This window comes from Syngnathus floridae, chromosome 21 (assembly GCF_059516105.1).
Source record: "Syngnathus floridae isolate MCC-2025c chromosome 21, RoL_Sflo_1.0, whole genome shotgun sequence".
Lineage (NCBI taxonomy): Eukaryota > Metazoa > Chordata > Actinopteri > Syngnathiformes > Syngnathidae > Syngnathus > Syngnathus floridae.
Window position 1 is genome coordinate 3,784,012 of NC_142433.1, and position 24,835 is coordinate 3,808,846.

General features: G+C 42.8%; 2 protein-coding genes across 3 annotated transcripts; both read left to right on the plus strand.

Moving 5' to 3' along the window:
• Positions 1 to 314: 314 nt before the first annotated feature.
• On the plus strand, positions 315 to 16,080 carry LOC148379984 (CMP-N-acetylneuraminate-beta-galactosamide-alpha-2,3-sialyltransferase 1-like). Of its 2 annotated transcripts, XM_088365741.1 has the most exons (8): positions 315 to 481; positions 10,330 to 10,634; positions 10,716 to 10,896; positions 11,516 to 11,709; positions 13,355 to 13,534; positions 14,498 to 14,543; positions 14,944 to 15,063; positions 15,129 to 16,080. In XM_088365741.1, exons 2-8 carry the CDS (start codon positions 10,612 to 10,614, stop codon positions 15,300 to 15,302), a joined length of 918 nt encoding a protein of 305 aa, XP_088221867.1. In that variant the 5' UTR covers positions 315 to 481; positions 10,330 to 10,611; the 3' UTR covers positions 15,303 to 16,080. The 2 variants fall into 2 exon arrangements, with proteins under 2 accessions (XP_088221867.1, XP_088221865.1); XM_088365739.1 differs by having other exon boundaries at positions 10,330 to 10,896.
• A 779-nt stretch (positions 16,081 to 16,859) lies between these two features.
• cpsf1 (cleavage and polyadenylation specific factor 1) lies at positions 16,860 to 24,826 on the plus strand. Its single transcript, XM_088365595.1, has 36 exons — positions 16,860 to 17,026; positions 17,484 to 17,649; positions 17,714 to 17,741; positions 17,801 to 17,934; positions 18,006 to 18,086; positions 18,161 to 18,312; positions 18,376 to 18,522; positions 18,591 to 18,730; positions 18,794 to 18,904; positions 18,973 to 19,066; positions 19,173 to 19,260; positions 19,369 to 19,509; positions 19,585 to 19,636; positions 19,706 to 19,779; positions 19,926 to 20,000; positions 20,077 to 20,157; positions 20,408 to 20,497; positions 20,573 to 20,752; positions 20,826 to 20,967; positions 21,042 to 21,220; positions 21,290 to 21,429; positions 21,500 to 21,677; positions 21,746 to 21,952; positions 22,023 to 22,256; positions 22,335 to 22,487; positions 22,563 to 22,770; positions 22,852 to 22,936; positions 23,006 to 23,147; positions 23,227 to 23,379; positions 23,452 to 23,628; positions 23,740 to 23,806; positions 23,877 to 23,924; positions 23,990 to 24,145; positions 24,212 to 24,341; positions 24,418 to 24,556; positions 24,633 to 24,826. The coding sequence occupies exons 2-36, from the start codon at positions 17,506 to 17,508 to the stop codon at positions 24,678 to 24,680; spliced, it is 4,398 nt and encodes a 1,465-aa protein (XP_088221721.1). The 5' UTR covers positions 16,860 to 17,026; positions 17,484 to 17,505; the 3' UTR covers positions 24,681 to 24,826.
• Positions 24,827 to 24,835: the final 9 nt, after the last annotated feature.

Sequence of the window (24,835 nt, forward strand, 5' to 3'; positions counted from 1 at the left end):
CCGAGTCTTGGCAGAAAATTATTATTATAATTATTTTTTTCAAGTTGTGGCAAAATGATCATGCCTAACAATTTGACCTTGACCAAGACTTTTTTTTATTGTTGAATAATGTCCAGTGAAGATATTTCGTCTCTCTTGCTTTTTAAAATGAGATTTACTCGATATGTGCGTGAGGTTGTTGAGGGGCGTTTAAGCATCTCCTCCTCTTTCTCCTCCTCCTCCTCCAGAATACATGGACATGTTGGTGTCAGGAGGACCAACCTGCTCATTGTGCGCAGCGAGCGAGCAAGGAGGAGAGGAAGGAAGGGAGAGAGAGAGGAGGGGGGGGGGGGAGTCGATGTGCAGCCGATGTGCTTTTCTCCTCCAGCTCCAAGCTGCAGTCACCCTTTCAGCATGCTTCTACTCGGTTCGGATCTGCGAGGAGCCGTGCTGGAATAACGGAGACCACACACGCTGGAAGCCTCCAGGGCTTCATATGAAAGTGAGTATGGACATCTTTTTTTACTCAAGCACGTACAATCGGATAATCTTTTATGCGTCATGATTTAAAGCGATGTGAGTTTGTCTTCTGGAAAAAAAAAAAGTGTTAAAGCTTGCAACTTTTTATCATCTCCACTTGCATGCATACTTTTGGATTTCAAATTCTAATTAAGAATCCATATGTTCTTTAAAGCATTCATTTGTCGGGAAAGTTGAACATCTGGATTTTGGATTTCATATTTCAAGGCTGTGTTGAAAAACATCTGTTGCATTCTCCAAAAACTAAAAACACGTGACTATATTTTTTGCATATGATCAGTGTCCAATGAAAAACAAATTTAATAATTTAAAAAAAAATCACAGTTTTATTAGATGTACCATTTTTTGGGTGACTTTTTTTTCCCTCTCTCTGCTTCATATGCCTTTCAGCATGCATGGATTAATGTTGACACCCCATGCCAGCATTGTAGCAGATGCCACCTCATTTAACTAATGAAGGTGTCCATAGAATGCTGCTCCAATTCCCCAAAACTAGACCCCCACCTCCACCTGACTCCTCAAAATCCACCTCACTGTTATAAATAATAAGCAAGACGGAATACATTAGCTACAGTGACCTTGGGAGACTGCAATGCTGTCTTTCAAGAGGGGGGGGGGCATCTGGCAATTATTAATTATGTGGTGAGCGAGGGGGGGGTGTCCTTTCCAATGCCATCATCAAAGTTTGAGGTTTCACCCACCATTCCAGTCTTTATTCCCTTCACTGCCGTGTGGGCGGGGCTATTATTTAAAATTCTTCTCCCCTCTGGTATTCATCTCCCGACTCAAGAATCCCAGCAGTTCAGCAAAAGTGCAGGCTTTCCACGCAAGGTCAAGTAGCAAGTGTGGAAGAGCTAGGAATGTTTGCACTCCTACGTGGCAGTCTTCCAAGGCCATATTCACAGAAAACATGCTTTTTTTTCAGTTTTTACCAAGTGTGTTGGTTAGAACCTTATCTGGTACCTAATTGGACGTTTTCTTAGAAAGTAGCCTGGGAGCTAATGAAATCAAACAGATGAACAAAAACTGAAATTTATTTACAGTTCTGTTTCAGTGGAGGCCTTCCAAGGAGCGGCGAATGCATGAGATGAACCAGAATGTTTTTTCCAGTTGGCAGTTAGAGTGCCACCTGTTGCTTTGGCATACACTTGACAGGCTATCAATGCTCATTTGCAAATATTATTTTTTTAACTAAAAGTTGGTGGAACTGTGTATTTTGGATATAACAATTAAATGAGGGATTCATTTCTGTCCCTCAGGGCTAATTATTGGATATCCGATGTGACTTTTTGTAGTTTTTCCAAGGCCACAAAGGTACAGTTATGTTTCCAAGTTGTTGCGTGTCAAGTTTTGGCCAGCGTCGCCGTTCAGCCACCGGGGACCTGCGCCAAATATATTTTCTTTACAGCTCTGTTGTATTTTTCCTTCACTGTATCCTCCCTGGCTTTGCTGATTCGTCCTCTGTTTCCACTTAACTGGCTGTTATCCAGATGACACCTCAGCAACTTTTTCCCTTTTCTTTTTTGTCCCCCCTACGCATGAGCTATATGCGAACCGATGCATGCTGAGTATACACCAGAACCTCGTATTTGGATAACACATGCGGATTCCTCGTAAATGGTTCCCAGATGATGATTTAAAGGTGGCGCACTCACAGCCGTCCTGCAGATAGAAGTGCACTTAGGAGCCTCCTGCAATTTGGCTTTGCGCTGATGTTTAATGCGCATTGGCAGGTGCCTTCAGTTGGACACTTTAAAGCAGATTGTGATGGCTGAGCTAGACATCTATCACCTCGGCTGCAGATTTCCGTTTGTGGGTTTGCAGGCGCTTGCAACTCCTGTTGTGGAGGGGATTCTAATATTTTGATGACCTTATGTAGCTGCATGCGGATGTCCACACACCTACGCAGATTTAGTGTAGGACCGTATAGAGAAAGGGAGGCATGCGCCATTGTGGGTGTGGTCAGCTCCTGTCATTTCCTTTAAATGCAACAAACTGTTTTGGTAATTTGAGCCTCCTTCCACCCCCACTTTGTTTTTCCTTCAACTTTTCATTATCATTGCCCACTTCACCGAAAAATTCAAAAGGATCTCTTTCTTCCTATATCTTCAGTTTATAATTATATGCTTTGAGGATCGTGTGTCAGGAGAAACTACCCCTTGACTCCTTTTCACAATATGGAAAGTGTCAGTCTTCCAGACCACTTGATTGACTTTCCTAGGTGCTGTATTATTTGAAGGGCATAACTAATGGCTCCGTTGGAAGCAGCCTCTGCCTGGTCGGCGTGATAATTGGCGGGCAATGCTATAAAGCACCAGGCCAAGCCTTTTAGCCGTGGCCAGGCGCTCCAGGCAACAACAAAAGGTACAAAAATAGGGGTGCTAGGCGAGGGGGGTGGGTGGGGGGTCTGCATCAAAGTGTGGTCCAAGTTTGCCATACAGGACAAAATAAATCTTTGGAAAAACAACAAAGAAGGCCAGTGTGGAAAAACAGCCTCAATCCAGGTCGTTCTTCTCGACTACAACCACAAGTGTAAACATTTTATACCGTGCATTAATATTTCAGTATTCTTTGACAAAATACGTGATTAAATTGTTCAGGTGTCTTTGACAATGAGCTCAGTGAGTGTAAAGCCACAACGGGGGACCCATCAAAATGCACTCGGTAACCCTGTCAGCAGTCTTTTATGGTCTTACACCATCACAGTCAAAAAGGCTTATTATGTTTTGCGCCACCAGCTACTTTTACACAAATTTCCAAATGCGTCATGCCTTTTGTTCCCTACTCATGATGTAAATTTGGAACAGACTCGGTGAAAGGCTTCGCAACCATGCCGTGTTTTACCCTCGAGGCAGACCCCGCTGAAGTTGCACAGCTGTGAGAGAAAATGAATCAAAACATATATTAAGGGGACGAGGAATAAACGGCATTACACGGGCCGATCCTAATAAATTGCTGCTGTAATTACTGACAAAATCATTAGTTCCTTTAATGCTTTACCACTATCTGGGTTTAATAGCTGCTCATTTACATATTTTGGGAAAAAAACAGCCTGTTTTGATGATGAAATGGACTCATCCTTGACTGGAAATGTAGAATAAGATCATTTTCGAGGTCATCTGGGCGAATAATGAGCAGCCGTGATGGAAATATGCCCGACCTCAAGACTCATGCTTCCTGAATTTGACCACCAGTGAATCGTAAAAGCAAATCCGATCAATAATCGCTTCAATTTGTTCAATATATAGTAAAGGTTTGCTCAAGTGAACAATGTTTGCTCTCGAGTAGATTTCCCCGCCCGGTAAATGGAATCCATACGCCGCTTCGTTTCCTGCGACGGTTTTGAATAATTGCTGTCTTTGCTAATTCTGTAATCAGCAATGCAAGTACATCAGACTTGGGCGGCAGTCGGCACGGGTATCACACGTCCACAGGCGCTTTCTCATTTCCAGCTTTTTATTGCTTTCAGCGCTAAAATGGAAAAACCTATTAATCACACACAGGATTTTTTTTTTTACCCTTCTAGTGCCAGTTTTGTATTAATATTTTCAAGAGCACAGCTGGAATGTTCTCATTGTGCTTCAGTTGCAGTGTGAAAATCCCAATTTTTATTCCTTCAATGAACACAGCCATCCCGAGAAGTCTCTTTTCGTAAATCCTTTTTTTGGAGTGCATTTTCTTGCATAATTAACCGAATGGGAGTTATTTTTAGGGTGAAGTGGCGGCGGCCTCGCCAGTCGCCGCGGCGACCGCACAGCCCGGAAATCTTGTGAATATGCAAAGGAGGTGTTAACATTCTCGGAAGCGGGAAGATTCCGGCATCCTCGGCGTAGGCGCTTATGTTAACACCACTCCTGAGGAACATATATGGGATTGTGTGAAATCATAATTGACAAGAAGATGAATTGCTGTCGATGAGGTGGATGATGCAATATGCAGAATTTAATGGAAACACTTTATATCAATTTCTTCGAGCTATCTTTTGTTTTACCAGCCACGTATGAAAAAACTATTACAACCCCGATCTGCTTTTGTACTCATAGTCGTAAAAAGGCTCGATACTACGACCTCGATACTATTTGTCTGGAATTTGGGGATACATTTATGAATGTGTGGCAAATGGTAAGAATTTATTACTGGGAGTTTTTTTAATCAAAATTGAGAGAAAAAAGTGGTTCTGGTATACGGCGCTTATGGGTTGAAGGCAAACCGGTTCGGTTTATTTCATTTAGCTTTGACATTCAGGTTTTCGGACGCCAGCAGGCGGGGGAGGCAGGCCACCCGTCCTTTTGATTCTCCGTCACGTCGGAACCTCCCGCGGGGGGCTTTGCAGCATGACTCGCTTCCTCTCCTTTGGCACAAGCGGCGACGCGGGCCCTTGGAAAGCGTGTCGTTTCCATTTGGGCTGATCAAACACTTCGTTTTGCCGGTGAGGCTCGTGCTGCGTGTGTCGCAGTCAAAGAAGTCGAACTGACGGAGCCCTCACCTTCTCTTAAAGAAAGCTGCTGCAGAAAACGTCACGGGAAAAAGTTTTTCCAATCTTCTGCTGATTGGACCTCTTAATTTGGCTGACTGGTATCAGCAGTCTCTACAAGTACTCGATACCCTAAAATAAGGGTGTGTGTGTGTGTGTACATGCAGGGGTGGAAAGAGGTGAATGAGACTCTAATCACGATGATAATTCCACATTTGCTCTAATCAAGTGAATCAGTTAATGAAATCTTAAAGATAATGTAGCCACTCACTTTGTCCTTTCATTTAATTAACATTGATTCTTCAGTGGATGTAAATCTACAAATGAAATGTCGTCGCGTGTCCGACCACATTTAACTTTAAAGGCGAGAACTTTGACGTGATATTGACAGAAAAAGGTTTCTCTATAAGGTGGTCGGCCGCTTTTCTAGTGGGAGTTCTCAGTATGAACAACCTGCAGTGGTCAGATAACACATGGTTGTGTAGATTAGACGAGGTAGGGCTCACGCTTCTTCCCCAGGACGTTCAGGTGATTTAATACTTCCCGTCTTAATCCCACACACACACACACACACACATACACACTGTAACTGACATGGTTTGCTTTGGGAGAAAAAGTCATCTTGACTTTCAACCCATATTTTGGAAGTTCCAAAATCTCCTCAGGCTTCCATTATGGCATCTATTGACGGTTTTTATAATCAGATAATGTGATTAACATTATTTTTTGAAGAGATGGAATAATAATAAAAAAAAAAAAAAACACTGATGTTGATCAGAAGTAGAAAACTAAACAGCTTCTTCTTTTTTTTTTTTTTAATTAGAGCATTATAGAATTGGGGCCTCTATGCTTCATATATGAATGTGTATTATTAGCATGTCCTATTTTCCAGTTTATTTTTGTTTCATTTCAATAACACGTCGCAATCGCTAATTGAGGCTCGGTTTCGATTCCACAAAAGATGTTAGAACAGTTGGTGGCATCGTTGAAAATAAGGCTTTCTCCAAAATAATGTTATGGTAATTGCGCTTTTGGTTGGTTCCAGTTTGAGCTAACAAGCAATGTTGTTGTTCCCCTGAGAGAGAGTAGGATTTCATTTGAGATTAATCTGGAACACGCTCAAACGCGCGGCCGACCTGATTGACATGGCGAGAGTGAAATAGTTGGCAAAAGAAGAGAAACATTTGGTGTTTTTGTGGCGTGAACCGCAATCTGGGCTAATTAAAGCTTGTCGGGAATCAAACAAAGAGTTGCAGTTGTAGGACAAGACGTGCTTGGCGACTGTTTCCTTTCAAGCATTCTGCCAAATTGTCAGCCAAATCCTTCGAGTGTATTTCCACATTGTAAGCTGGTCGGCTGCCACGTCGTCGTACGCTGGAAATTTGACGACCGGCCGGCTGGAGCTTTAATTTCTCTCACATGTCGACGTCCTGTTTAGTAAAAGTTTATAATGTCATTAATTAAAATCAGGCCAAATAAGGTGAAGCATGACAAAAAAATGCAAATGTGATTATTTCCGTGTTGTTCCCTCAGCGCTAATGATTAATGGGACAGTCTGGCACGGAGATGGAGAACTTCCTTGATAAAGCACATTAATAACGAAGCTGTTTTATATTCTCGCCCTTGCTTCATCCTTCTATCAGTTGAAGTGCAGGCAGACTCATAAAAATGCTGCTGAAAACACTGAAATGTGATTTAAAAAAAAATAGATCTCTTTTGTTAACTACAGAGACAGATGTCCCATTTCAAAATGACAACACAATAAAAATGGCCGCCCTACATTCTGTTATTCAATCAATTCCTCAAAAGAAAAAAAAAAAAAAATCCTGCTCACACAAGCCACTGTATTGATCAGTTGAAAAATCAGCAAATGGCCCGAGAGGTTGAATCGTTTGTCTCAAAGTATATCAACAGAATTCAAGAGCAAAGTGCTGCATGAGTGTTCCAAAATGGCCAAGTGGAGCTGAGGGAACAATTGACGGTGTGACGGCTCATCTCGAGCTGAACTGCTTTCGAGGACGCCGGGCGAAGGAGGTAACTCTCTGGGGAAATGTCGGTGCTCCGGGTTGCTGCACGGATGAGTGTGTGAAGGACATAAAGCATTAAAGCTTCCAAATGCGGGAGAGTACCGAGGAGACATTTGACTAAAATAAGCCACCGAGTAAGGAATAATAAGAAAAAGAACCCGTAAAGCAGATTTAGAGACTTGCTTCTAAATTTAGCACTGATAATTGCTGCTTTAGAGCGCCTCGTTGTCACGAGAATTTGATCGGATATATTTTTTACCATTGCAGAATGGTACGATTTATTTGACCAAACTGTTCATATAAAAGAAAATAAAGTGCAACCCTGCAGAAGCAGAGTGTAACAAGATGTTCCAAATCAATACCAATCCCCCCAAAAATAAACTTTTTTTTTGATTGCCTTCAAAATGTCAGGAGCAAGATAACCACTCAGATTTGATTTCAACTTTTGGAGAGTGTCTTAAAAATCCGACCCCACGGGAGGGGGAATAACCCTTCAGCTGAACTTATCGGTATCCGGATAAGGTTCAACTTTGACTTTTCTTAATTCATCCCTCACAAAAAAAAAGGCACGAATGCTTATCTTGTTTTTTAATCCGACAACTGATCTACCTTCATATCGGCGAGCTTTCAGCGCTGAACTTCTTCACTTCCTTTAATCATGTGAACAGACTTCTATGCACTCCGAAAGCCTCTTTATGCACTCGAGCAAGAAACAGCCGCCGCTACCGCCTTTTTTATATGAAGATAAAACGCTGCCTGAAAGCCAATATGTGAGAATAAAACTCTTCCAAGTAAAGCGCCAAACTTAAAGCCTCTGTGGATTTGCAGATATGATGTGATCAAATGTAAGGGGGGGGGGAAAAATTGCGTTTCACATTCTCTCAGTTACTTTATTAGTTTTGGAGAAGGGAAAATCCCCTGGATGTGTTTTTTTTTTATTAATTTCCCCTCAAAAACAAATATTGTAGACATATTTAACACTAAATAAATGCAAACGTGACGAAAATCTGAAGGTGAAGCAACACACGTAGACAGACAATAAATGAATACTCAAGCATATTTTATTTATCCTCTATAAAGAACAACTCATGACATCTGAGGTTCCACTTTTTTTTAACATTTTAGTCCTATTTTTAAAGGAAAATATGATATAGAATAGGTCAGGTGACTAGAATCAGGAAGTAAGGCCATGTTTCAGCACAGTGTTGAAAGAGAACGCTATTCTCTCCTGCAGTTCGGCAAATCTACTACCTCCATTTTGTTTTATACAAGGCATCGTTGGTATGCATCGTTATTATGGATCGAAATAGATCTTTTGAGTTCTGAAATGATAATTTTCTGTGATGTTAGATGATAGGATAAAAGCATGATTGGGATTTCATATCGATTTAATTCATTTGGTTTGTATGACTGATTCTACTAACTCCCAGTTTCACCCTTGTTAGTAAACCTGGAGTCAACCTTCAACCTGGCCTTCAGAATCTTGATGAGTGAAAGTAGTCTTTGGATATTCAACATATTTGGAGGGCAGGATGATAACCATCTGGCATCATTTTGAATTATTTACTGTCAGTACTTCAGTTCATGTCTCGCAGCTCGGCTGTATTTATGCATCTGATTTATTTATCAACAGTAGTCTTTTTTTTCCCCCTTTGTTTTGTTCTTGTTTTCACTGATGGAATAAATGTCATATAAAGGCCTTCAGTTCCGACCTGCCAAAGAAACAAGACGTCGACATCCCGCAAGACAATAGCTTTCCTTTTTGGGCCGCCGCGTCTAATCTGTCGTTGCGTCCAAAGACGACAGCGAACGTCACAACTCGTAAACGAGGGCAGACAATGAGTCACAGATTTGCGAAAACATCTTAGCGAGTGAAAATAGGATGAAATCAAAAGCGGTTTGGAAATAATAAGTTCATGAAAATAAATTGCTGCTATATTAGAATGTGAAGTGCGTTCATTTAGTGAGTCACAAATAATCCTCCCACGAGTCATCTTGAAAGTGACTGATTGAATTCTTCGTGGAATGACAAGGCGAATATTTTTCTCTTGATGAATACGCCGACTTTCTATCGCTTAGTTTCGCTTAGTCCATCAGGGTTGTATCTGAGACATGTCAAGGCGAAGACATTTTTATTTTTCCCGAAGTCGCAGAAGAGCCAAAGTGAAGATGAAAAGACTTTCTTGTCGCGACATCCCGCAAAGGTGATGACTTTTCAGAATGGAAGATTACCCCCCCCTTCGCCCATCTCTGTTTTCAGTCTTTGCTGTCTCAGCTTGGCAAACTTTGATCAGCGTAAGTCTTGCCATCCTTTAGTCAGACAAGGTCAGGCGACCCAGAAATGATGTTTCAAAACGTTGCCGGCTGTCGCAGAATACTCGAGATACATGAGTGGAAGGGAGGGGGGCTTCAAAGTGATCCGAGTCAAACAACAGCCTCATTTATGAGAAAAAGCATTTCTGTTCATTCGAGTGTCCCCAGGTTGTCAAATCTTCCCCCAGTAGACAATAACCCAACTCGGCTTATATGCAAATCTGTAGTCCACTGTGACTTATAGTCGCCGGCGGTGCCTTCGTGTGCATCGGGTTATGTCCTTGCTGCTGATAATGAGTGTCTTGCAGCTTACTGTGTGTTTATTCGGGAAATAAAGAAAGGGAACAATGTCAATTAAATTGAAGCAAAACAGGTGGCAAAAGTTAAAACGTCACCGAAGAATATTTTTTTCGCCTTCCTCTTCATCGGCTCATGTCCTTCCTGATAATAATAAGCGGCTGCCTGCTTCTCGCTCGGATTGTGAATGCGACGGGCCCGCTGTGTCTCCGTGGCCTCGGAGGCCAATCCTCTTTACCTCCCTCCAGGGGTTATCATTTGAATGACCTGATCAATTTCTAATCAAGAAAGACCAGGAGGCTTTCTCGCTCCATAATGTACTTTGCTACAAATCTTCCCAATGGGGGGGGGGGGCTTGTTAAGAGCGAGGGCAGGTTGAGTGTTTCTAGGGATCACTTTGCCTTGTATTACAACGTCCTTGATTGCGCCATATCTTCACTGGGAATCTGCTGTCAGTGAAATAAAGATATATAGCATTTATGGAAGCTTGTGGAAGATTCCGTTTAAATGCAGACGGCGAAACGAGGAGGGGCGCTGTGGGAATTGTGGGCTCGGAGAAAATACAGGCAACCTATTGTGTCAACTGACTGCCAATTGAAATGAGATACAGTGTTGACCGCAATTGTGAGGTAAAAATCAAAATGGACTCCTTGTGTGTGTTTTCCCTAAAAACTAAATGTCCGTCTGTTTACATTTTAGGTAGATGATTAAACCAGCAGATGACCCGCCTGCTGCTGACCTTATCGAGTGGACGTGGGAGCGGAGCGAGCTGCATGAACCTCATTAGCTGGACCACATCAAGCAGGGCGTATCACATTCTTGGATTTGATAACGAACGTTCAGGAAAGTAGGAATGTGAAAATCCACAACGTGTCAGCTGAAGCCAGAACTGCTTTTTTTTCCGTCTTCCCAGGGATTTTAAAATGATCCTCATGCTATTTTTATCAAGATTTCCAGCCAAGTGACTCCCGTCGTGACAACATGAGGCAACCCAAACCCAGGAGGTTGAAGACTTTGGCTCTGCTCTTGTGCGTGGTGACGTTCACCACCTTCCTCTTCAGCTATACCTTGCGTCAACCCTCCAGATACTTCTTCAAATACGCCTTTCGCCTAGCCGGGTCATTCAAGGGCCCGTGCGCTTGTCAGCAGTGCATGACCGAGGCGGACGACGACCCTTGGTTCACCGAGCGCTTCAACCAATCCATCTACCCGCTCATGACCAGGGAGAACAGCGCGCTCTCGGACGAAACCTACAAATGGTGGCAGGTACCGGTTTCCGTCCATTGGTTTTGTAGAACCTAGTGGATGATGCAACTAAATTCCAAATTTAGCTTGGGCGGTTTCTCCTCCTATCCCGCATTCACCTCACACCGTGTTCAATTAGAGGCTAGAGTAGGAAAAAAAATAAAAGAAAAGCGCCGGGTTGCCTCCTGTCAAAAGCGATTTGAGCAAACGCCTCTGAGATGAAACAAATGTCAACAGCTGACTGGCGATGATGTCAAAAGTGTGACCTGCGTATTTTATTTATAATACATGTCAAAGCTAAATGGAATCAAATAGCGGCTGTAGCGCTCAAGTGATTCATTTTAATCCACCTCATTAGAACACAGACAATTTCTCGTACGTGAGTCGAAAATAAACTCCGAATGAGTCGTTCCGTTTCCAGCCCGCTTGGCACTAATAGCAGCTGCGTTTCTTTTATCTGCTGTCTCAGCGACTTGAAAGCCACCAGAAGACAACCAAGCCAAAAAAAATCCCCCTCCCGGAGGACATGTCAGTAATGTGTTGGCCTCCTGAAGATCCTTTGCCCTTGTTCAATCGCTTCCACTTAAATTAAGCCGGCAGCAAAGAGCATACTTCGAGGTCACTGTTTGTCTTCCCCCAGCGGCTGCAATCGGAAAAGCGGCCAGCTAACTTCAGCGAGGTGGTAGAGGAGCTTTTCCGGGTCATTCCGGACGACGCTCTTTACGCCGACGCCGGCCCCGAACGTTGCCGGACCTGCGCCGTAGTGGGGAACTCGGGGAACCTGAAGGGATCCCAATATGGAGGCCTCATCGACTCCAGTCATTTCATTATAAGGTTAGTAAATGTGGATAAATCGGTATGTCTCATCAAAAGTATTGGAACGGTTAATTTGAAGCCAAACCATCCTAAAAATGCAAGTGTAATTTTCCATGTCATCTTTCCCGCTTTAATTTTTCCCAAACATGGCCGCTGATTCACCGTGTGGCGACTATAAACAGCATCGCCGCTTATCATCCGGCCCAGCCGCCAACGTGACAGCAACGACGTCGTTGTCTTACCAATTCAATTACACGCCGCCGCCGCCGACACACATTGTCTATCCCAGCCATTAGTGCAGAGTGTTGTTGCACGGTGCTGAAAAATATTCTCCAGTCTTTTTAATTCAGCCCAGCGTGATATTTGCCCGCTTGTGGTCGTGAGCCAAAAGGTCACGCCGAGCTGCAACACAACAAGCCGTGCCGTTGTTTCACATGCGGAGGTTCGCCAAACAAAAGCTGAGCCATCCATAAATGTGTTGACCTCAAATGCAGATAAAGAGATTTTTTTTTTTTTTTGGTAGTTCTTTGCACATCCATTAGCAGTTGTTGGCTGTGCTCGGCTGAAAGGAGGATCAAATGATGTAAGCCTGTGCAAATAAGTTCATTAAGATGTTATTTCAAGCCAGCAAATAGTTTCGATACATCGCCTTTGTTTGTTGTTTAAAATTCAAATTGGCACTCCTCTGCTGAAAAAGCAATGACAACCTTTTCCCTCAGTAAATGGAGCTCCGAGATGCTAAAATGACAACGAAAAGAATCGAGAGTGATAATGCAAGGCCGTCGCTGCAGATATTCAACATTGGCGGTGATATTTTACTAAGTGTTTTCTTATTCCTTGTGATTTCATTTCTTCTGGTAAAAGCTAAAAAATGATGAGAGCCACCCACATCACAGATGCATATTTGAATATTTTGTCTTTTCCACAGATTTTGTATATAAAAATGAAAGTTACTGAAGTCTTCTTTTATGTGTCTTGGTGCCAGAAGCACGAAGAAGTTGACTTTAAGAAGAAGCTGCAGCGGCGACAGCATGTGGAATGAGACGGTCGTGAAAAAAAATAAATAAAAAAAACGCTGACCTTTAAAGTGCTACTTCCTTATTACTTGCTGCGTTAGCTCACACTGCAGCCTGAGAAAAAGGGTACTTTGAGAAATTCTCGGAAAAATAAAGAAAAAAATTATTACCGTCGTTGACTCCAAAAAAAAAACATCTTAAATTTTTTATTCTTAAAATAACACAATAATGACTTTTTTGGGGTATCTACCAATGCTGGATAAAAACGAGGCCTGTTAGTTTGAAAAATGTAAGACGTTTCCATAGCTGTCATCAGCAGAGCGAGTAATGAGCAAAACGTTATTGCCAAGACCTCAACGGACAAGACTCGTAGATGCTGCTGGGGGTCATCCTAATGATTTGTCTCCACCGCGGCGTTGACAGCCTCCAACTGCTTCTTGAATTCTCCACCAATTACCTCTGCAGCAGGGGAGTGTATTGTCGGGGGTAATAACAGACACCCCGGCGTTGTTGTGCTAGAAATGAGCATCGAATTGTTCGAAATTGCTCTTTGGAAGTTTAGAAATTGCCAGAATTGGACACATTGTTGTCCAAAATAACAATAAGGCTGTTTTGATGTGGAGATGTCAAATTGCACTTTGCTTCAGAATGAATCAAGCTCCCACTGCTGGTTTCGAAGAAGACGTGGGGGCCAGGACGACGCATCACTTGATGTATCCGGAAAGCGCCAGGGATTTGGACAACGCCACCAGTTTGGTCCTCATCCCGTTCAAGATTTTGGATTTGCAGTGGATCATCAGCGCCTTGACCACGGGCACCATTAAACAGTATGTGCGGCAATTCAATCACTATTTTACTATTTATTTGTGGTGAAACTTGGATAATTCAAATTAATTTTGGAAGACAGTGTCATAAAGCAGCAGGTGGTGTGATCATTAAGTGCATAAAAGTGCTTCGTGTGATTTATAATTTGGAATAAAGGCCTGAGTATTAAAATGATGAATGGGACCAGGTGTAGTTTCATTTTTTTATTTTTTATTATGTGATATTTCATTCAAGTTATACTCAGGCATAAATGTCTCATAGGCAGTTTGTAAAGGTGAGATGCTAAGACAGTAAAAAAAAACAACACAGAGATTTGCCGAAACAAAAATAATCCTCCAATAAATTCCTCCTACGCCTGCTGAATCCTTCCTGATCATAAAAAAAATAAAAAAATAAACAAAGCTGAAGGTATACTTATGCCTATAATTCAACAGCAGAGGTAAACTCAAACAAATGTGTCTCATAAAAGTGCAGTTGTTGCCCGGGCAATCATTCTGCATCATTAAATGTCGTTTTACTAGCTGAAAGATTGCAAGTGTGTGTGTGTGTGTGTGAGAAACACACTCTTCATTTCAACTTGGCTGGACCTCACACTTTTTTTTTTCCCACCATAATAATCATAACAACCACTCATTGGTATGCCAATGAAGTGGACCACCTCGTTGCGTTTTCTCACATGTTATCTCCCATTTTTACGCTGAGGTTTGCAGTTTCTTCACAACGCCGAGATGACAAACAACTCTGGGTTTGACGCTCGTATGAAAAATGATGCAAAGATTTTCCTGCATAATCCAAGTGCGCCCGAATATGAAATATCCTCCCGCGTTATTTAATCAGCTTTGTTCAAACGAGCGTAACAAGCGTGTGACACTGAGCCATCATCGGCTAAATGAGATGGAAGTTTGACGGCATCAACAAAGCCGCGGAATAAAATTGATGCTTATTTTTTCTTTCTTTCCTAACAGCACTTATGTTCCAGTGATGTCCAGGATTGAGGCAAACAAGAATAAGGTACCGTATTTTCCGGACTATAAGGCACACCGGACTAAGGCGCACCATTAATGCATCATGTCAGATTTTTAATCCAAATCAAATCATTCTCCATTTTACCTTTTTTATTTCAACTTCAGAGGCAACAAATTACTTTATAATCACAAAATAATGATCCATAGTCTTTTTGATTCATGATTCATAGTCTTCAGTGGGCCACTTATGATTGATTTCATGACACAATGCTTCGGGCCAGTTTAAATTTAGGAATTTTTGTCCATATATATGGACTATAAGGCGCACTGTCGGCTTTTGAGAAAGTTTTAGGTTTTTAGGTGCGCCTTATAGTCCAGAAAATACGGTAGCTTTATTAATTCAAATATGTTTTGAATGAAATCATTTGTTGATTTATTCTCTATAGGTGTTGATTTACAACCCGACATTTTTCAAGTACGTCTATGATTCTTGGCTGGAAGGGCATGGACGTTATCCTTCCACCGGTTTCCTCAGCTTGCTTTTTGCAATCCACATATGTGACCAGGTAAGAACTTTAAGTCTCATTCATAATTGAACATTTTGCAAAGGATTTTTTTGCTCGTATTGCAGGTGAGTGTGTTTGGCTTTGGCGCTGACCAGAATGGAAACTGGCACCACTATTGGGAGGAGAACCTTCTGGGTGGAGCTTTCAGATACACCGGAGTCCATGATGCGGATTTTGAATCTAATGTCACACATTTTTTAGCGGACAAACACAAAATCCGAATGTTTAATGGTAGATGATGCCTGGAGGTACTTGTGCATGTGCGCCATTAGATGAACATCAAATGAAGGTGTGAAAAGAGATTTTTTTTTTTTTACTACCAGGCCCAGCCATGATGTAAAATTGGAGCAACAATTACAGGCCACTTTATTAGGTACTCGAGAGAGATTTGTATTTTTTTTTTCACAAAGACAGCACAGATTCATTTTTCCTTCATGGAGGCAGCACTTCATCAGAAAGCCACCAAATTACACTTTGTCACTTTATTGTAATTAGTCCTTCATCCCATCGCTGAAGTGCCTTAACTTTAATGCATGTTTTGTAACACAACTGAATGAAAAGTATCAAGTGCCTTAATTGAGTTTAGTTTGTATTTTGATCAGTGTAAAGTAAACCGACATTCTTCAAGTTCCAGCCGCTTATCTGTCAAATGTTTACACATTCCTCAGAATCACATGATAACATTTGCAGAAACCTGGCTGTGCAGTTTCAAGATAATCATCTTTGAAATCAACAATCATCAATGTGTGATTTTATGTTTTGCTTTATGTGCCTTAAAACATTTAGTTCTATTTTTCTCCTCCATATGAGAGCAGACAAATTCCAGAGTTGATTTAAATGTCATCTGTTTGTGTGCTGCTGCCAAACATATCAAACATATCAACAGTGCCATCAGGTGGACAAGAACTTTTTGTTGTAGATGCCACCTCAATGCTGGTGACGGGATATATGTGAACATTATTGCTTTTATGCCCTCAAAATGAAATAAAGATTTTTCTTATTGATGACTATAAAAAATGTGTATTGCAACTAGAAATGTCTGATTGGTATTTATTACCCAAATGCTGCATTATTAGCTCGGATTTTTAGGTATTTTTTTTCATAAATTTGGACAATGGCCAAGCAATTAATTTTAGAAGTGAAATGTTTTCCCTCTTGAACCCATTAACTAAGAGTAGCATCACAGAATGGAAGGCAAATTGGTGTTGTGTAAGCCACAATGACTTTCGGCAGATTGATTATAGAGCATTCAGAGTAAATTAGTTCTTAATTAAACACTAGGAAGCACAACCTGATAAACCATTATCTACTTGCTTCATTAGTGCTCTTTCTACTTTAAATGCACTCCAAGTGCTTTTTACAAAGTTGTCTCATTAACACAGTGATGATAGGTACTGTTGCCACAAATGCCTTCTCCATTGCAGTGGCACAGCAGTAGTAATTTTATCTAGCAAATTTTGGGACTATATTTATGGCCTTTGACAGGGAATTGAACCAGTTTTTGCAAGCTCCGAGACAATCAGCAGAGAAGTCATTAAAATGTTCAAATGTAACGGGAAAAGGTTTGCCAATTCATATAATGGTGACAACTTACAAGAAAAAAAATTAAGCTGTATTTCAAATTCTGTAGCCCTGTAATATAGCAGTATTATTATTATTATTATTATTATTATTATTATTATTATTATTATTATTATTATTATTATTATTATTATTATTATTATTATTATTATTATTATTATTATTTTAAGTAGTAGTTGTAGTTATAAAGATGAACGCTAGGGACAGTACAGCGTATTTTGAGCAGCCAGGAATGCAAAAGAAGAAGACGGTGGCGGCAGCATTGTAGCATAAGGGAATAATCTTGTGGTCTTTACATTCCAATCAACCTTTCTAAAAACGATATGCCCGATGAAAAAGGAAACCAACGACCTTCTTCATTCTCATAGTGTGTTCGATATAGGTACGTTTTCAATTTCTATTCCTAAATAAATTAAATTAGTCGAGAGCTGCAGGGGCAGATTTATGCTAGCTATGGCAACCTGCGATGCTACGTGCCACTGACATTTATTTACAACAATATTTTATGAACACGCTTCGAAACAAAACACACCAACAAAATGTGGTGCTCGCTGGGATCAAGTATTAATCGAATTAGAATTATCAATGATTAAACCCGTAGCATCCTCAACACAGGCTCATTCATTAGAGTCAAGTGCTTTGTTCTTTAACTGCGTTAAATAAAGTTAGCGCAGGGTTTTGTTATTGATAAACATGACCATTAGGCTCAATGAAGACAATAAATTATTCACGTATTGTGTGTTGATGTGTGTCCTGTCTTTTATCTCAAGTTAGCGTGGACAAACCTTTACAATCATAAATAAATTGTAAGATTTTAATGTTTAAACGTGACTTTCCAGACGCAGAGGGCAGCCTGCAGCCATGTATGCTGTTCACAGGCAGGCCCACACGCCCACTGCCGTGGAGTTCTCGGTCTACTGCAACTTCGTTTCCAGCAAGGAGAAAAATCTTGTCGTCGCGGGGACATCGCAGCTTTTTGTCTACAGGATTATCCACGATGTTGAGGTATTTATACTGTCAGAAAATGTGTCAAATCTCGCTTCCTCTGATGTTTTTGTTTTTGTTTCAGAGTACATCAAAGTCTGACAAGCCCTCAGGTATGTCCACAAACGATTTTCCAAGTCTTCTCGTGTTGTCTTATAATTTATTTCAATAGATGCCAAAGCTCGCAAGGAGAAGTTGGAACAGGTGGCCTGCTTTTCGCTCTTCGGCAACATCATGTCCATGGCCAGCGTGCAGCTTATTGGATCCAGCAGGGATGCATTGCTCCTCAGTTTTAAAGATGCCAAGGTAAAGCAATGTACAATCTAAATTCACATTTTAAAAAAAATACTAAAATGTATTTTGTGTTCTCTTCTCAGTTGTCAGTCGTGGAGTATGACCCGGGGACACATGACCTGAAGACCTTGTCTTTGCACTACTTTGAGGAGCCAGAGCTCAGAGTATGTGCTGTTAGTAGGATTGCTTGACGAGACAAAAGTGTTGAATCAATAAATAACAAATTTTCAAATTTCAGGATGGCTTTGTACAGAACGTCCACGTTCCCATTGTCCGTGTGGACCCGGAGAACCGCTGCGCCGTGATGCTCATCTATGGCACCAAACTCGTGGTGCTTCCCTTCCGGAAGGACACGCTGACTGACGAACAGGAGAGCGGAGTAGGAGATGGGTAAGGACGCTCTCGCCAACTAAATGTTTTGAAATGAGTCATGTGACACTCTGTTCGCTGCAGACCAAAATCCAGCTTCCTACCGAGTTACATCATCGACGTTCGTGAGCTGGATGAAAAGCTGCTCAACATCATCGACATGAAGTTCCTCCACGGTTACTACGAGCCTACTCTGCTAATTCTTTTTGAGCCGAACCAAACATGGCCCGGGTTAGTCACACAGCTGCCTCATTATTGACTAAAACAACAACAATATATGAGTTTTTGTGTTCATCCAGGCGTGTAGCTGTGCGTCAGGACACGTGCAGCATTGTCGCCATCTCTCTCAACATCATGCAGAAGGTCCACCCGGTCATCTGGTCCCTCATCAATCTGCCGTTTGATTGCACGCAGGTCATGGCCGTCCCCAAGCCCATTGGTGAGTTTGGCCTGGTTCCATTTTCTTGTAATCAATTCTAATCACACTTTTTTTTCCCTTCAGGCGGGGTGGTGGTTTTTGCCGTGAACTCACTTTTATATCTAAACCAGAGTATTCCACCGTATGGCGTTTCCCTTAATTCCCAGACAGTCGGGACCACTTCATTCCCTCTTCGTGAGTTTTAAACACAGCACGTCACACAGTCTTTTTACAGTATCACGCTCAATACACTTTTTTTTTAGGGGTACAAGAAGAGGTCAAGATCACCCTGGACTGCTCCCAGGCTGACTTTATTGCCCATGACAAAATGGTTATCTCTCTGAAAGGAGGAGAAATGTAAGCCATTCCCAAGCCTACATTTATATTTTATCTCCATAAAATATCCCATGTATATTTAATATGGTGGCCTGTACATGTTCAAAACTTCTAAAACTCATTGCAGTTATGTCTTGACGCTCATCACCGATGGCATGAGGAGCGTGCGGGACTTCCATTTTGACAAAGCGGCTGCCAGCGTCCTGACAACTTGTGTAAGTACGACTTCATTTACGGGTTGATTCCATCAAATCTAAATAAATTGAAATATGTTATCCGTTAATGTACTTTGTATGTGGATGACATTTTGCCTTCCCCCCCAGATGGTCACCATGGAGCCAGGCTATCTTTTCCTCGGGTCACGCCTGGGCAACTCACTGCTGCTTAAGTACACGGAGAAGCTACAGGAGGCACCGCCAGATGAGGTCCAAGAACAGCAGGACAAAGAGAAAGAAAAAGACAAGGTGACCTAAAATTTGTGTGCGATGATAATTCAGACTATAGATCCTTTTACGTAACGACGCCGAATTAAATTTCAGGAGGAGCCACCAAGCAAAAAGAAGAGAGTTGATTCCTCTACCAACTGGACAGGTGTGTTTTAAATTCTCTTTTGTTCAGTTTACATTTGTTTCATTCCTGTGCTCCTTGTCGGTTTCACAGATGAGGTGGACGAGATTGAAGTGTACGGAAGTGAGGCTCAGTCAGGCACCCAGCTAGCCACATATTCCTTTGAGGTAAAGTAGATAAAAAAGGCGGCAAATTTATTGCTCTTGGCTGAGCTAATCTGCTTGAATTTTATTGCAAGGTCTGTTGTGACGTCACTCTTGACCGTTCAACCTTTTGAAAAGAAAAAAAAAAGTTGTTGACTTTGTTTTTGCAGGTGTGTGACAGCATACTGAACATCGGGCCGTGCGCCAACGCCTCCATGGGTGAACCTGCATTCCTCTCGGAAGAGGTGGAGACATTTGAAATCACTCGTCATCCCACGTTTCAGTTCGGGGCTTTAACCCAAACGTTCTTTCGTCTCGTAGTTTCAAGCCAACACGGAACCTGATCTGGAAGTGGTGGTTTGCTCCGGCTTCGGGAAAAACGGGGCGCTGTCTGTCCTTCAGGTGATCTGATTATCCCGGATCCCTTTGTTTGTAAATATTTGCACCGCCCCAAAGACCTGTGATTGCAAAGCCTATCCATCACAGGTCCGTTGGTGGTGCTAGAATAAATTCTGGGATTACCAGGGCTGCCTCAGAGCTCCACGGAGCAGCCTATAAAACATCCAGTGACATTTCTGACCATTCCTGTGCATGTCTGCTGTATTTGTGCTTGTGGACATAACCTAAGCATTCGTTCTTGTTGTGTTGTTAGAGGAGCATCAGACCACAAGTTGTCACCACGTTCGAGTTGCCGGGTTGCCACGATATGTGGACGGTCGTCTCCGGTGAAGTGAAAGAAAAAGTAGCGTCTGTTTAACTTCACATAGATTTACATCCGTTTTTCTGTTTGTTTTTGTTAAGTTTGTTGTCATTCCAGGCAGTAAAAAGTGAGGAGTCAGATGATAGTGCTGAGAAGGAAGCAGCTGAGGATAAAGAAGAGGGAGACAAGGAGAAAGAGGAGGAGAAAAAGGAGGAAGAGCAGAAGAAAGAGACACCTCTGGAGGATGACGCCAAGAAACACGGCTTCCTCATTTTGAGCCGAGAGGATTCAACCATGGTTGGGACGGCATTTATTTTTTAATTGGATATTTTTTATGATCAAATTTGACCATCTCTGTGTGTCTTTGCAGATCCTGCAGACAGGCCAGGAGATCATGGAGCTGGACACCAGTGGATTTGCCACTCAGGGAACCACTGTGTTTGCGGGGAACATCGGAGACAACAAATACATCATCCAGGTCTCCCCAATGGGCATCAGGCTGCTTGAAGGAGGTAAAAAATAAACTCTTGAAAAATACAATTACGATGAAATAATGATTTTATTTTTTTCTGACGTGTATCTCCAGTGACTCAACTCCACTTCATCCCAGTGGACCTGGGCACCCCCATAGTGCACTGCTCCGTGGCGGACCCCTTCGTGGTCATCATGACCGCCGACGGCGTGGTCACCATGTTCGTGCTGAAGACCGACTCGTACATGGGGAAGACGCAGCGGCTCTCTCTACGGAAACCACAGATCCCCACAGTGGGTGACACCACAAAATGCATGTTTTTATTGCGTTTTCACAAATTAAATAAATTGTCTCCCGTCAAGCAATCACGTGTGATCGCGCTTTGCGCGTACCGTGACGTCAGCGGAATGTTCACCACGGAGAACAAAGTGAGCTGTCCCATTGTGGAGGACACAAATATCAGGAATACATCTGAAGTGGAGACGGTCATCCAGGATCTCAGGTGAGAGAGTTCACACTTTTGGTTTTTTTTTTGTGATGTAGTCATGCACTAATGATAATGATTTGTGCAGCAACACAGTAGATGATGAGGAGGAAATGCTATATGGAGACTCAAGTGCCACAGCACCACAGAAGGAGGAAATGAATCGCACACCAGGACAAGCGGCACCCTCTGGAAGCGAGGGGAGCCCACTGAGATTCGATCCCACACACTGGTGTATGATCGTCCGAGAAAATGGCGTCATGGAGGTACACGCCGCACACCAGACCTCCTCACATTGGTTCGTATTGTTTATACTTGTTTTTATTTTGAAAAGATTTACCAGCTCCCAGATTGGAGATTGGTCTTCCTGGTGAAGAACTTCCCTGTAGGTCAAAGGGTGCTGGTGGACAGCTCCTCTGGCCAATCAGCAGCACAGGGAGAAGGCAAGAAAGAGGAAGTGACACGTCAGGGAGATATGCCGGTGGTCAAGGAGGTGACTTTGGTTTCCCTGGGCAACAACCGCAGCCGACCATATTTACTGGTAAGTGGCTTTCCCAAAGATGCCTCTTGTCGGCTTGCCTCGAAATCTCAGGAATATTCTTGTATTCAAGGTCCATGTGGAACAGGAGCTTCTCATCTATGAAGCCTTCCCTTATGATCAGCAGCAACCCCAAAATAACCTCAAAGTGCGCTTCAAAAAGGTTCCGCACAACATCAACTTCCGAGAGAAGAAATCCAAATTGAAGCGAGATAAGAAGGCAGAAGGAGGTACCGGCGATGAAGCTTTGGTCAAAAGTCGGATTGCGAGGTTTAGGTACTTTGAGGACATCTCTGGATACTCGGGGGTAAGCACACAAAAAAAAGTGCTATGTCATTTTCAAGAACACATTTAGAAGTCGTTTACATTTGCTTGCTCCTCCCAGGTGTTCATCTGTGGACCCTCCCCTCACTGGATGCTGGTCACCTCTCGGGGCGCACTGAGACTTCACCCCATGTCCATCGACGGCGCCATTGAGTCCTTCTCCCCCTTCCACAACATCAACTGCCCCAAAGGTTTCCTTTACTTCAACAAACAGGTAAGCGCCAGATGCACTTGTCAGAAATATTGGTCAATAGCTTTGACACAATTTTTTTTTTTGCCGTGGTCACAGGGGGAGCTGAGGATCAGCGTCCTGCCTACCTACTTGTCCTATGACGCCCCATGGCCAGTGAGAAAGATCCCACTGAGGTGCACCGTCCACTACGTCTCCTACCATGTCGAAACCAAGGTGTATGCTGTGTGCACCAGCGTGAAAGAGCCGTGTACACGCATCCCCAAGATGACCGGAGAGGAGAAGGAGTTTGAACCCATCGAACGAGGTGATGCCTGCACCCCCTCGAATCTGCGTGTCATTTTCCAGATGCCTCCTCCTTCACACCTGTTTGTGTCACAACTTGCAGACGAGCGCTACATCAACCCTCAGCAGGAGAGGTTCTCCATCCAGCTCATCTCTCCGGTCAGCTGGGAGACTATTCCCAACACACGGTGAGAATGGACAAAATCGATGGGACTGTTCTGTTCATATGTTGACGAGTGTCCTTTCCTCCAATCAAGGGTCGACCTGGAGGAGTGGGAGCATGTGACCTGCATGAAGACAGTGGCCCTGAGGAGTCAGGAAACGGTCTCAGGCCTGAAGGGCTACATCGCTGCCGGGACCTGCGTCATGCAGGGGGAGGAGGTCACCTGCAGGGGCAGAGTGAGCAATCCAAAAAGTTTTTCTTTTTTGTTTGATTCTTCGAGAAGTAAAAATATTGATTTTTTTTGTATTTTTGAAGATTTTGATCCTAGATGTAATTGAAGTGGTGCCTGAGCCTGGTCAACCCCTCACTAAGAACAAGTTTAAAATGCTCTATGAGAAGGAGCAGAAAGGACCTGTGACGGCACTGTGTCACTGCAGCGGATACTTGGTGTCAGCGATCGGACAGAAGGTCTCTCCTTGAGTTTTACATCTCCCACACTTGCTTGTGTAAAACTAACAGATGTCTGTCGTGTTCCTGCAGATCTTCCTGTGGGTCCTGAAGGACAACGACCTGACCGGCATGGCCTTCATCGACACGCAGCTTTACATCCACCAAATGTTCAGCATTAAGAATTTCATCCTGGCTGCCGATCTGATGAAGAGCATCTCGCTGCTACGCTACCAGGAGACCAGCAAGACGCTGTCGCTCGTCAGCAGGGTGCGACACCAATGCCAAAAAGAAAAAAAAATTCTTATAGCTATCCAAATATGTCTGGACTGTTGATATTTTAATTGGCATTGAAGTATTTTGGTTTTGTTTTGAGAACAGGATGCAAAGCCCTTGGAGGTTTACAGCATTGAGTTCATGGTGGATAACAACCAGCTTGGATTCTTGGGTAACTCTTAGGATGCACGGGTAGAAGGAAAAGTCAGCTTGATGTCGTTTTCACAAATATTTCCTTGCAGTGTCAGACCGGGACAAGAACCTCTTTGTTTACATGTATTTACCCGAAGGTAAGTCGCATTGTAGAAGTTACGCAATACCACAAAGCACCTTCTGATGTTAATCCTGCGCGCAGCTAAGGAGAGCTTCGGAGGAATGCGCCTGCTGAGGCGAGCCGACTTCAACGTGGGCGCCCACGTCAACACCTTCTGGCGCATGCCGTGCAGAGGGGCCATGGATCCCAGCAGCAAAAAGACTCTGACGTGGGACAACAAGCATATCACGTGGTTCGGTAAGCCAAGCCGTGTTTACTGCAGGTGACGACGCAAGTGTGCCTAATGTTTGTCTGTTTCCATAGCAACGCTGGACGGAGGCATCGGGATGCTGCTCCCCATGCAGGAGAAGACGTACCGTCGACTTCTCATGTTGCAGAATGCGCTCAACACCTTGTTGCCTCATCACGCCGGTCTAAACCCGAAAGCTTTCAGGTTCCGTTCAGCTCGCAGTGCCGTATTTATTTCTTAGAAGGCAGATTCATATTTTTATCATGCCCCTATCATGCAGGATGATGCACTATGAACGACGAGGCCTGCAGAACGCCGTGCGAAACATCCTGGATGGGGAACTTCTTAACAAGTTCTTATATCTTAGCATGATGGAGCGGAGTGAGTTGGCCAAGAAGATCGGTACCACTCCAGACATTGTAAGAAAAAAAGAAAACTAACTTAAAAATCCATACCATCAAGATGTTACATTCCATTCTGCCTTTTCCCTTCCAGATTCTGGATGACCTTCTGGAAATCGACAGAGTAACAGCTCACTTCTAAGAGCTACAGTCCCACTTTTTACCCAACGCAATGACATTTTATACCCAATGAAGAAAGCTCAATTATGTTTGTTTTTCTAGTGGTTGCAGATTAATTTTTGTTTAAAAAAAAAAAAAAGTCAGTAAAAGTCATACACAAAAAAAGTCTCTTTTAGT